The sequence below is a fragment of the Cherax quadricarinatus genome, unplaced genomic scaffold (genome assembly GCF_038502225.1).
Source record: "Cherax quadricarinatus isolate ZL_2023a unplaced genomic scaffold, ASM3850222v1 Contig41, whole genome shotgun sequence".
Taxonomy (NCBI): Eukaryota; Metazoa; Arthropoda; class Malacostraca; order Decapoda; family Parastacidae; genus Cherax; species Cherax quadricarinatus.
This window is the reverse complement of record NW_027195067.1, coordinates 454,330-469,342: the sequence shown is the minus strand read 5'-3', so window position 1 is coordinate 469,342 and position 15,013 is coordinate 454,330. Positions and strand designations below refer to the sequence as shown.

The following is a 15,013-nucleotide window of genomic DNA, read 5'->3' as shown; positions in this document are numbered from 1 at the left end:
GTCTTCAACTTCCAGTTGTGACTTTATGTTGCTGTGTCCCATCTCCGAAACATCTTATACTTGTCCACCTCGTCAATTCCTCTCAGTATTTCAGATATTGCTATCATGCCCTCCTACCCCTACTACCCCTCCTACCCCTCCTACCCCTCCTGTCATCCAGTGTCATCAGGTCAATTTTCCTTAACCACTCCTTGTATTACATACCTCTTTGCTCTGGGACTATTCATGTTGCAAATCTTTGCATTTTCTCTAATTTCTTGATGTGCTTGACCAGGTGTGGGATCCATACTGTTGCTGCATGCTCCAATATGGGTCTGACATACAAGGTGTACCGAATCTTAAGCGATTCCTAGTTAAGGTGTCAAAAAGATATTCTTAGGATTGCCAGGCGCCCATATGCTGCTATAGTTATTTGTTAGATGTGCTCGGTACTATACTCACCCCAAGATTCTTTTCCTAGAGTAAGGTTTGTAGTCTCTGGACTCCTACACTGTAGTCTGTCTGTGGTCTTCTTTACCATTCTCCAATCTTCATGACTTTGCATTTAGTGGGGTTAAACTCCAGGAACCAGTTTCTGGAGCAGGCTTGCAGCCTGTCCAGATCCCTTTGTAGCCTTGCCTGATCCTCATTCGACTGAATTGTCTTCATTAGCTTCACATCGTCTGCAAACAAGGACACTTCTCAGTCTATCCTTTCCATCATATCATTGGACTGATGGTCATGGTCCTTGGACTGATCCCTGTGGAACCCCACTCATCACAGGCGCCCAATCTGACATCTCGTCGTCACGTACCATGACTCGTTGCTGTTTCTTTGTCAGGTATTCTCTGATCCATTGCAATTCCTTTCCTGTTATATGTGCCTGATCTAGTTTTTGCACTAATCTCATGTGTGGAACTGTGATGAAAGCTTTTTTGCAGATCAAGAAAATGCAGTCTATCCACTCCTCTCTCTCTCCATTGTCTTACTGCTGTCACCTTGTCATAACATTCCAGTAGGAGTCACGAAATCGTAATGACAGGATTGTAAACAAACCATACCATGGGTGGGGTTTGAACCCGCGGTCAGTGTTTCAAAACTCCAGATCGTCGCGTTAGGAGTTTTGAGACGCTCTGACCGCGGGTTCAAACCCCACCCGTGGTATAGTATGGTTTGACTCCAGTAGGTTTGTGACACAGGTTTTCCCTTCCCTGAAACCGTGCTGGTTGTCGTATATAAACTTGTTCATTTCTAAGTTCTCCACCATTATTCTCTGTATAATCGTCTCCATGAGTTGACTTACTATACATGTCAGTGACACTGGTCTGTAGTTTAATGTCACGTGTCTGTTCCCTTTCTTAAAACTTGGGACTTCATTTGCTGTCTTCCACACCTCAGGTAGTCGCCCTGTCTCGATAGTTGTGTTGAAGATTGTTGTTAATGATACACAGAGCGCCTCTGCTCCCTCTTTCAGGACCCAAGGAGAGATATTGTTTGGCTCTATTGCCTCTGAGGTACCTAGTTCACATAGCAGTCTCTTCACCTCCTTGGTTATATGTATTGTGTCTAGCATTTAATGGAGTATCCCACCGCCCCGGCTTTTTGGAGTTCTTTCTGTTTCCTCTGTAAATACTTCATTAAATCTCTTGTTGAACTCTTCACACACTTCTCGGTCGTTTCCTATGATCTTCCCTCCTTCCTTCCTCAACCTGATTACCTGGTCCTTAACGGCTGTTTTCCTCCTGATGTGACTGTTGTACAGCTTCGGTTTAGACTTGGCTTTCGCTTCTGTCATTTTAGTATTGTTGCTGTGCCTTTCTTCTTATCTGCGCATATTCATTTATGACTCTTCGACTATTCTCCTTATATTTCTGGGTCCTCTGTCTAATATAATTCTTCCATTCTCTAGCCCACTTAGTTTTGGCCTTTCTACACTTTTGGGTGAACCCAGAGATCGTCTTGGCCTTCTCATTGTTTCTGCAGCCTTTGGGTACGAACCTTTCCTCTGCTTCCTTGCAGTTTCTCACATATTCCATTATATCATTTACTGATTTTCCTGCCAGTTCTCTTTCTCACTGAGCTTTTGGTCATCTGACCGAGGCCTTCACCTGGCTTACCGGTCCACCTCTTTAAAAATTAAAGTTATAAGTATTATCATCAGTAGTACAGTTATTATTCACCAATAAGATTATTTCGATTTTTTGTACTAAACTGTAGTTATGTAAATACAATTTTTAAAATTATTTTTATAATAAATTACTACGAGAACCAACATTAATAAAGACAAAGTTATTTTGGTAATACTTATGCACTGGGAAGTATTATGGCCCATTGGAAACAACTTTTTTCCCAATAAAAATTTATTTTTACAAGTTATTATGTAAACTATTTCACTGAACAAATTTTTTAATAAGAATAGTCATTAACATAAACTTTTTCAGAATTACGTATGAAAATTTAAATTCTGAAAATTTGCCATACAGCAACCTTTTATACCTCGTTGTGAAGGTAATTTCAATCAGAAAATCTTTTATAATGGGTCAAATTGATGTGTTGTAATATTAAATTGAGTAAAAGGCAAAAAATAAATCATGTTCTACGTGATGTTGTTATATTAGAATGGCAGCCATATTGCTTTACCGCGCTGCCTGACGCTCCTACATTTTGCCATCGCCTTTCTCTGCTTTTTTTTTAAGTAAGAATTTAACTGGACCATCTCATTATATATGTCACAGGAACAGTCTATCATGTCCACACAACTCTCTTACTTTCTTCTACCAAAATCAAGTTTATGAGCCGTGAAAAAAACTCATACCTTAGCGAGACAATATATAAAATACACAAATAACCTGCACATAGGAGAGAAAGGAGCTTACGACGACGTTTCGGTCCGACTTGGATCATTTATAAAATCACACTAACAGTGTGAATGATCCAAGTCTGACCGACACGTCGTGATAAGCTCCTCTCTCCTATGTGCGGATTATTTGTGTATTGTACCAATCTTGGTATTGTGCCTTTATTTGTTAGCATATAAAGTAAGTTTTGAGAGCACAGTGTTTCTTTATATATGTTTGTTTTCCTGTCGCTGACTATAACACTTGGCGCTGTTATACTTATTATGTGTAGAAATGTTTCAAGGCTTATCAAGGTTCTTGATAATACCTATTAAAGGTCTTCTTTAGGAGACTATTTAACCACTTCTACACTATGATATAATAATAATAATGATAATATTAATAATAATAATAATAATAATAATAATATTAATATTAATATTAATAATAATAATAATAATAATAATAATAATAATAATAATAATAATAATAATAATGATAATAATAATAATAATAATAATAATAATAATAATAATAATCATAATAATAATAATAATAGTAGTAATAATAATAATAATAATAATAATAATAATAATAATAATAATAATAATGATAATATTAATAATAATAATAATCATAATAGTAATAATAATAATAATAATAATAATAATAATAATAATAATGATAATAATAATAATAGTAATAATAATAATAATAATAATAATAATAATAATAATAATAATAATAATAATAATAATAATAGTAATAATAATAATAATATTAATAATAATAATAATCATAATAATAATAATAATAATAATAATAATAATAATAATAATAATAATAGTAATAATAATAATAATAATAATAATAATAATAATAATAATAATATTAATAATCATAATAATAATAATAATAATAATAATAATAATAATAATAATAATAATAATAATAATAATGATAATAATAATAATAATAATAATAATAATAATAATAATAATAATAATAATGATAATAATAATAATAATAATAATAATAATAATAATGATAATAATAATAATAATAATAATAATAATAATAATATTAATAATAATAATAATAATAAGCCTAGGTAGTAGGTTGGTAGACAGCAACCGCCCAGGGAGGTACTACCGTCCTGCCAAGTGAGTGTAAAACGAAAGCCTGTGATTGTTTTACATGATGGTAGGATTGCTGGTGTCCTTTTTTCTGTCTCATGAACATGCAAGATTTCAGGTACATCTTGCTACTTCTACTTACACTTAGGTCACACTACACATACATGTACAAGCGTATATATACATACCCCTCTGGGTTTTCTTTTATTTTCTTTCTAGTTCTTGTTCTTGTTTATTTCCTCTTATCTCCATGGGGAAGTGGAACAGAATTCTTCCTCCGTACGCCATGCGTGTTGTAAGAGGCAACTAAAATGCCGGGAGTAAGGGTCTAGTAACCCCTTCTCCTGTATATATTACTAAATGTAAAAGGAGAAACTTTTGTTTTTCCTTTTGGGCCACCCCGCCTCGGTGGGATACGGCTGATGTGTTGAAAGAAAGAATAATAATAATACATGTACAAGGTATACAGACCATACCTGACATCAGTGACATACTACTATCTACAAATCTCTTTGTTATGCAGAGAATTTTTGGCAAATTAGTTCAGTTTTGTCCCAGGATGCGACCCACACCAGTCCAGTAACACACAGGCACCCATTTTACTGATGCATGAACATGGACAACTGCTGTAAGGAAATATGCTCAATGTTTCCACCTGCCGGGACTCGAACCCGGACACTCTCACCTTGTGAAGCTACAGCTGTTGCCACCTGGCGACGGACCACTTATATGTGTACTGCTGAACAGGATCAGTATCATGTTCAAATGGTCATTTAGAACAATGAATCATTTATGGAAATATTATATATTGTAAAATACATTATTTTGTGACTGTGAGATTACTTTTAACACACACGGATCACCATCTATCCTTGGAAGAATGGCAAGCTCTTAGCATGGGACTATACCTGTGTGTCCACACTGGCTGACACCTATATCCATCACAGTGTGGGGCGACGGGGAGGAGCTGCTGACCACAGGGAGGAGTACAAGATCAGCAAGTACAGGGACATTAGCCAACAGTATCAATTTGTCCCAGTGGGATCAGAGACCTTGGGATCATGGGGAAAAAATGCCACACGTTTCCTTAAAGAATTGGGTTCCAGACTCATCGACACCACCAGGGACCCAAGGGCAGCCACTTTCATGTTCCAGCGCCTCAGCGTCGCCATCCAGAGGGGAAATGCTTGCTGCATACTTGGTTCACGTCCAGCCTCGGAGGAGCTGGAGGAAATTCATCATCTTTGATACATTGTGCCATTGTATTCATGTTTATGTTTTTTTCTGTAAATGTATTTTGTTTATTAATAAATGTTCACATAGAATATAAATATAGGGGGTGGTAGGAGAAGAAAATATTCAAACAGCTCCGGGGAGAACCTTGAGTTTTCCCTGAGGTACGTTTATTGTCTTCTCTGAGGATGAGGGTCCCCATTCCAGCTATAGAGGTGGTACTTCCCTATATATATTAGAAAAAAAAATCTAAAATATATATATATATATATATATATATATATATATATATATATATATATATATATATATATATATATATATATATATATATATATATATTTTAATATCATCTTACACATATCCTTTGGATCTGTTGGTGTTTACATGTTAACATGTTTACCTTAACAGGATAGGTCTACCATGTCCACCTAACTACAACCCAGCTGACTTCTTCATCTCGACGCTGGCAATACAACCAGGCAAGGAGGAGGACTGCAGGAGAGCCATTACCATGATCTGTGATGAGTTTGCTAAATCAGAAGATGGCATCAGCATCAACCGAGCTGTTAAGGAGAATTCCAAGGAGATGGAGGTACAGTAAGTCATTTGTGCCATGTGATTAGACGAGCATAATTTGAAAGTATAAAAACTGATAAATACAAATTTTAGAAGACAGTTTACTCAACAATAAAGACAGTTTATAAAGCAATAAAAACATTTCAGTATAAAAAGGACAGTTTATATAGCAATAAAAACAGTTTATAGGACAGAGTTTGCAGATCAAATAAAGTGAGATACTTTACAATAAAGACAGTCTAAGCGCATGAGGGAAAATCTAACGAAATTAATACAATTTACATTAAAAAGTTTACAAAGCAATAAAATTCGTTTTCATTTAATAAAGGCAGAATATATAGCAATGAAGATAATTTGCCGAGCAATAAAAAGAGATATTTATAGAGCAATAAAGAAATAACAAAAAAAGGCACAATACCGTGACTGGAACGATACACAAATAACCCGCACATAGAAGAGAGGAGCTTACGACGACGTTTCGGTCCGACTTGGACCATTTACAAAGTCACACTAACCAGAAGTGGAGCAGGACGGCTATATATAGGCAGGAAGAGGTAGTGGTGGAGTAGTAGTAGTAGTAGTAGTAGTGGTAGTGGTAGTAGTAGTAGTAGTGGTAGTGGTAGTAGTTGTAGTAGTGGTAGTGGTAGTAGTGGGGAATTAAGGAGGAGGAGGAGCCAGTCAAATACAAAGAAAGGGGAGCACTGCCAGGGAGCTAGGTGCCCACAGAGGGAGAGCAAGAACTCAGAGGTGGGGGGAAGGGGAAGTGATGAAATAAATAATGAAGGAACAGAAACATGCAACAGAAGAAAGGAAGACAAAAAAGGTAAGAGGAAATGGAAAGAGGGAGAAGAAGAAAAAATGAGGAATCAGGTTAAGTCACGGGTGTTGTGAAGTTTGGAACATTTTACAATGTAGTGGGAGAGGAAGGTGTTACGTTAGTATATCTTATTACTTTGATAGTAAGGTTCTCACTACATGTTCTAGTGTGGGGTAGCTTTTTACTTAATGGCCTTATCTGTCTAGAGGTAATACTTACATCATGACTGATCATCCTCAGTGTCTCTGATATCCTTTCACCAGCCCTCTTCACAGGTTATGTAAACTACTACTATAAAAATAAAACTGTATTCTAAATAGATATGTACAGAATATACAATTACAGCATTCACATATTCAAAACAAGCCTGCACACTCCTTAGCTGCTCTCCCACATGGTGCATCTCAGCAACTTTGTCCTTCTCTCTTCTTGACTAACTCTGGGCTAACCAGTGTTTTGACACACTTTAGTCACCCAGGGTATGGTGGCCACAACTTAAGTTATAAAAACTCACCCCTGGAGCACACATAATGCCCCCAAAAATAGAAGAAGGACCCAGGGGTCCTGCCAGTTTGAAGTCCAGCAACAGAGAGACAGAGAGAGGGAGAAAGGGAGGGAGAGAGGGAGGAGCCTAGCTAAGCTTCTCCCACACCCAACAAAACAAAAGACTCTTGCCAAGCACAATTCTCCAGTTACCACAATTCTACAACACCTTAATTTTACTTTTAGAAAAAGAATTACAACTTTATAAACTACTTATTTAAATTGTGTGTTTGTGTGTCTATAGTATAACCTACTATATTGAGAAAAACAGGCTTGACTCAGCTGCCTTACAGCCATAAGAGTGATCTGCCCTTACGACATTTAGAGCTGAGTCCCCATCAGTTCAATATAATTAGGTATCCCAGAGTAACTTACAGATACATAAATACTTGTTGGGTCCCACAGCCCCATAACAGAAGGCACCTACAGAGATTAACCTAGGACTAAGATTCATACAAGGAAAGTTGTGTGTTAGAGAGGATTCAACTAGACAGCGACTGTTAGAGTTGGAAGTAGGGAAGACAGTTTTAGAGAAAGACCAGTCAATAGGATGGCTGTGATCTCTGACGTGACAGAACAGAGCATTGTTAGTGTCGGCAAGCCTAACACTATTTTTGTGCCCCCTAAGTCTGTCAGAAAGAGATCGACCAGTTTCTCCAAAGTATTGAAGAGGACAGGAGGAGCAAGAAATAGAGTAGACCACAGGAACATTTGTAGAGGGAGGAGAGGTATGAACGAGATTAGTGCGAAGAGTGTTAGTCTGGCGGAAAGTAAGCTTGATGTCTAAGGGACGGAGAGAATTGTTGAGATTAGAAAGACCGGAAATGTAGGGAAGGCAGAGGACAGAAGAGTTCCCAGGAGTAGAGAGTTTGGGAGAGAAGAAATTACGTTTAGCATGTGAGAAGGCAGAGTCTATGAAATGGGAAGGGTAGCCAAGACTGGAAAACGAATTATGAAGAGTGCAAATTTCTGCTGGAAGGAACTGAGGATCACAGATGCTGAGGGCATGGAGAAAGAGGGAGATAAGAACACTTTTCTTGACAGGGGAAGCATGATAGGAAAAGTAGTGAATGTACATGCCACTGTGCATAGGTTTTCGGTAAACGGAAAAGGAAAAACCTGTATCTGAGCGGTGGAGATGGACATCAAGGAAAGGAAGAAAGGAATTTGATTCCCATTCAGCTTTAAACTTAATGGAAGGGGCAAGACTATTAAGAGCTTCAAGAAAAGGTTGGAAGAGACTGGAGTCATGAGGCCACAGAGCAAAGATGTCACCCACATAGCAGAGCCAGAGTGAAGGTTGTACATCGATGGTAGGAAGAAGAACAGTCTCGAAGTATTCCATGTAAAGATTAGCAAGGACAGGAGAGAGAGGAGAGCCCATAGCGACACCGAAGGTTTGAGAATAATATTTCCCTTGGAAGGAAAAGCAATTAGAGTCTACACAGAAGCGGATAAGATCAAGAAAGACTTCAATAGGTATAGGGAGATGTAGAAACCCTTCAAGGGCCTTCTCTCTAAGGAAATCAAGGACATCATCAAGAGGGACATTGATGAAGAGGGACTCAACATCAAGACTAAGCATCTTACAGGTTGGGAGAGAGTGAACCCGTTCAATGAAGTCTTGAGAGTGACGGAGGTGGGCAGGAGAAAAAGTACCAAGAAAGGGAGTGAGGGTTTTGGCCAACCAAGAAGCAAGAGAATAAGAGACAGAACCTCTAGAGGATATGATAGGACGAAGAGGAATATCAGGTTTATGAGTTTTGGGAAGGCCATAGAAATAGGGAAGAGAGGGACAGATGACACGAAACCGTTGAACATGGTCAAAGTCAGGAGGACAGAGGTCGGAGAGAGTCCTTAGTTTCTTGTTGAAAGTTCTCTTGATGCGATCAAGAGGGTTGGAAACGAGAGGAGTGTAGGTGCATGAGTCAGAGAGCAAGACATCAGCTTTACGGAGGTAATCCTCGCGATCAAGGATAACTACCGAATTACCTTTGTCAGAAGATAGTATGACAATGTTAGTGTTAGATTTAAGAGAAGAAAGGGCAAGTTGGTAACGGCGTGGAAGGTGGTGATTCTTAGAAAACAGACTAACAAGAGCAGGAAGGAGAGCACCATGAAAAGTGGACAAGTCAGGAAGATGACGGGAGCGAGATTGACGAAAGCAATCAAAAGAGCTAAATAGGGCAATACCAGCGCGAGGAGTAGGCGAAGTGGCAAAGGAAAGACCAAAACCAAGAAGTTCAAGCTCATACTGAGAGAGTGAGACAGAAGACAAGTTAGTAACACAGTCAGTGAGGGAGAGTTTAGAGAAAAGGCTAGCTGAGATGAGACGCTGAAGTTTATTCTCCCTTACTGACTGTGTTACTAACTTATCTTCTTGCTTTCCCTCTGTGGGCACCTAGATCCCTTGCAGTGCTCCCCTTTCTTTGTATTTGACTGGCTCCTCCTCCTCCTCCTTAATTCCCCACTACTACCACTACCACTACTACTACTACTACTGCTACCACCACCACTACTACTACTACTCCACCACTACCTCTTCCTGCCTATATATAGCCGTCCTGCTCCACTTCTGGTTAGTGTGACTTTGTAAATGTTCCAAGTCGGACCGAAACGTCGTCGTAAGCTCCTCTCTTCTATGTGCGAGTTATTTGTGTAGCAATAAAGAAAGTTTTCCTAGCAATAGAGAAAATCTGAGGATCATCAATTTACCTGCTTAGATATCGGCTTGATTGTTGATTATATTTAAGTTCAGGAATATGAAGAGGGCTTTTGAGCCAAGGTAAATAAGCCTAAAGTAATCTAACCAATAATAATCCAATTTTTCGTAAGGTTAAACTGGATTATTTTACTTAAAGTTAAGTTGCCAAAAACTAGTTATAATCTTCTTTATAACTAATAAGATTATCTCCATAATACAACTCACTTAATATTAAGAAAAAAAAATGGCAAAAATATGTACCAAGTTAATACTGACCCAGACCAATAAAGTGAGAGAGTTTACATAGTAAATACTGACCCAGACCAATAAAGTGAGATAGTTTACATAGTAAATACTGACCCAGACCAATAAAGTGAGATAGTTTACATAGTAAATACTGACCCAGACCAATAAAGTGAGATAGTTTACATAGTAAATACTGACCCAGACCAATAAAGTGAGATAGTTTACATAGTAAATACTGACCCAGACCAATAAAGTGAGATAGTTTACATAGTAAATACTGACCCAGACCAATAAAGTGAGATAGTTTACATAGTAAATACTGACCCAGACCAATAAAGTGAGATAGTTTACATAGTAAATACTGACCCAGACCAATAAAGTGAGAGAGTTTACATAGTAAATACTGACCCAGACCAATAAAGTGAGATAGTTTACATAGTAAATACTGACCCAGACCAATAAAGTGAGATAGTTTACATAGTAAATACTGACCCAGACCAATAAAGTGAGATAGTTTACATAGTAAATACTGACCCAGACCAATAAAGTGAGATAGTTTACATAGTAAATACTGACCCAGACCAATAAAGTGAGATAGTTTACATAGTAAATACTGACCCAGACCAATAAAGTGAGATAGTTTACATAGTAAATACTGCCCCAGACCAATAAAGTGAGATAGTTTACAGAGTAAATACTGACCCAGACCAATAAAGTGAGATAGTTTACATAGTAAATACTGACCCAGACCAATAAAGTGAGATAGTTTACATAGTAAATACTGCCCCAGACCAATAAAGTGAGATAGTTTACAGAGTAAATACTGACCCAGACCAATAAAGTGAGATAGTTTACATAGTAAATACTGACCCAGACCAATAAAGTGAGATAGTTTACATAGTAAATACTGCCCCAGACCAATAAAGTGAGATAGTTTACAGAGTAAATACTGACCCAGACCAATAAAGTGAGATAGTTTACATAGTAAATACTGACCCAGACCAATAAAGTGAGATAGTTTACATAGTAAATACTGACCCAGACCAATAAAGTGAGATAGTTTACATAGTAAATACTGACCCAGACCAATAAAGTGAGATAGTTTACATAGTAAATACTGACCCAGACCAATAAAGTGAGATAGTTTACATAGTAAATACTGACCCAGACAAATAAAGTGAGATAGTTTACATAGTAAATACTGCCCCAGACCAATAAAGTGAGATAGTTTACAGAGTAAATACTGACCCAGACCAATAAAGTGAGATAGTTTACATAGTAAATACTGACCCAGACCAATAAAGTGAGATAGTTTACATAGTAAATACTGACCCAGACCAATAAAGTGAGATAGTTTACATAGTAAATACTGACCCAGACCAATAAAGTGAGATAGTTTACATAGTAAATACTGACCCAGACCAATAAAGTGAGATAGTTTACATAGTAAATACTGCCCCAGACCAATAAAGTGAGATAGTTTACAGAGTAAATACTGACCCAGACCAATAAAGTGAGATAGTTTACATAGTAAATACTGACCCAGACCAATAAAGTGAGATAGTTTACATAGTAAATACTGACCCAGACCAATAAATTGAGATAGTTTACATAGTAAATACTGACCCAGACCAATAAAGTGAGATAGTTTACATAGTAAATACTGACCCAGACCAATAAAGTGAGATAGTTTACATAGTAAATACTGACCCAGACCAATAAAGTGAGATAGTTTACAGAGTAAATACTGACCCAGACCAATAAAGTGAGATAGTTTACATAGTAAATACTGACCCAGACCAATAAAGTGAGATAGTTTACATAGTAAATACTGACCCAGACCAATAAAGTGAGATAGTTTACAGAGTAAATACTGACCCAGACCAATAAAGTGAGATAGTTTACATAGTAAATACTGACCCAGACCAATAAAGTGAGATAGTTTACATAGTAAATACTGACCCAGACCAATAAAGTGAGATAGTTTACATAGTAAATACTGACCCAGACCAATAAAGTGAGATAGTTTACAAAGTAAATACTGACCCAGACCAATAAAGTGAGATAGTTTACAGGGTAAATACTGACCCAGACCAATAAAGTGAGATAGTTTACATAGTTAATACTGACCCAGACCAATAAAGTGAGATAGTTTACATAGTAAATACTGACCCAGACCAATAAAGTGAGATAGTTTACATAGTAAATACTGACCCAGACCAATAAAGTGAGATAGTTTACATAGTAAATACTGACCCAGACCAATAAAGTGAGATAGTTTACATAGTAAATACTGACCCAGACCAATAAAGTGAGATAGTTTACATAGTAAATACTGACCCAGACCAATAAAGTGAGATAGTTTACATAGTAAATACTGACCCAGACCAATAAAGTGAGATAGTTTACATAGTAAATACTGACCCAGACCAATAAAGTGAGATAGTTTACATAGTAAATACTGACCCAGACCAATAAAGTGAGATAGTTTACATAGTAAATACTGACCCAGACCAATAAAGTGAGATAGTTTACATAGTAAATACTGACCCAGACCAATAAAGTGAGATAGTTTGCAGAGTAAATAATTATTTTTCCCTTTGAAATCAAAATAAAGATTAACACATCAAAAATATACAGGATAATTGACAATAATATAATTGACAGTAATGAAGATTCTTCCATACCCCCACCAACACTCCTCCAACACCCCTCCAACACCCCTCCAACACCCCTACAACACCCCTACAACACTTCACTAACATCACACCAACATCACACCAACATCACACCAACATCACACCAACATCACACCAACACCCCACCAACACTCCACCAACACCCCACCTACACTCCACCAACACCCCTCCAACACCCCTCCAACACCCCTCCAACACCACACCAACACACCAGAAATCCCCCTCCAACATCCCCACCAACCCCCCTCCAACACTCCACGAGCCCCCTCCAACACTCCTCCAACACCACACCAACACACCACCGAGTCTCCTGCAACACCTCACCAACATCCCACCAACCCCACACCAACACCACACCAACTCCCCTCCAACACCACACCAACTCCTCTCCAACACCACACCAACACCCCTCCAACACCACACCAACACCCCTCCAACACCACACCAACACCCCTCCAACACCACACCAACACCACACCAACTCCCCTCCAACACCACACCAACACCATCCAACCCCACACCAACACCACACCAACTCCCCTCCAACACCACACCAACTCCCCTCCAACACCACACCAACACCCCTCCAACACCACACCAACACCCCTCCAACACCACACCAACACCCCTCCAACACCACACCAACACCCCTCCAACACCACACCAACACCCCTCCAACACCACACCAACACCCCTCCAACACCACACCAACACCCCTCCAACACCACACCAACACCACACCAACACCACACCAACACCACACCAACACCACACCAACACCCCTCCAACACCACACCAACACCCCTCCAACACCACACCAACACCACACCAACACCCCTCCAACACCACACCAACACCACACCAACACCACACCAACACCACACCAACACCACACCAACACCCCTCCAACACCACACCAACACCCCTCCAACACCTCACCAACACCCCTCCAACACCACACCAACACCCCTCCAACACCACACCAACACCCCTCCAACACCACACCAACACCCCTCCAACACCACACCAACACCACACCAACACCACACCAACACCCCTCCAACACCACACCAACACCCCTCCAACACCACACCAACACCACACCAACACCCCTCCAACACCACACCAACTCCCCTCCAACACCACACCAACTCCCCTCCAACACCACACCAACACCACACCAACACCCCTCCAACACCACACCAACTCCCCTCCAACACCACACCAACACCCCTCCAACACCACACCAACACCCCTCCAACACCACACTAACACCCCTCCAACACCACACCAACACCACACCAACACCACACCAACACCCCTCCAACACCACACCAACACCACACCAACACCACACCAACACCCCTCCAACACCTCACCAACACCCCTCCAACACCACACCAACACCCCTCCAACACCACACCAACACCCCTCCAACACCACACCAACACCCCTCCAACACCACACCAACACCACACCAACACCACACCAACACCCCTCCAACACCACACCAACACCCCTCCAACACCACACCAACACCACACCAACTCCCCTCCAACACCACACCAACACCCCTCCAACACCACACCAACACCCCACCAACCCCACACCAACACCACACCAACACCCCTCCAACACCACACCAACACCAGACCAACTCCCCTCCAACACCACACCAACACCCCTCCAACACCACACCAACACCCCTCCAACACACCTCCAACACCACACCAACACCCCTCCAACACCACACCAACACCACACCAACACCCCTCCAACACCACACCAACACCCCTCCAACACCACACCAACTCCCCTCCAACACCACACCAACACCCCTCCAACACCACACCAACACCACACCAACACCACACCAACACCCCTCCAACACCACACCAACACCACACCAACACCACACCAACACCCCTCCAACACCACACCAACACCCCTCCAACACCACACCAACACCACACCAACACCACACCAACACCCCTCCAACACCACACCAACACCACACCAACACCACACCAACACCCCTCCAACACCACACCAACACCACACCAACACCACACCAACACCCCTCCAACACCACACCAACACCCCTCCAACACCACACCAACACCACACCAACACCACACCAACACCCCTCCAACACCACACCAACACCACACCAACACCACACCAACACCCCTCCAACACCACACCAACACCCCTCCAACACCACACCAACACCCCTCCAA

General features: G+C 40.1%; 1 protein-coding gene across 1 annotated transcript in view; it reads left to right on the top strand.

Annotated features, from left to right (window-relative positions):
- Positions 1-15,013, top strand: part of LOC128700451 (protein white-like) — a gene marked incomplete at its 5' end in the record, with an annotated part of 120,085 nt that overhangs the window by 12,417 nt on the left and 92,655 nt on the right. Inside the window, one exon of the mRNA XM_070079913.1 lies at positions 5,597-5,780. Coding sequence (XP_069936014.1) covers positions 5,597-5,780 — 184 coding nt within the window. The remainder of the gene's footprint in view (positions 1-5,596; positions 5,781-15,013) is intronic.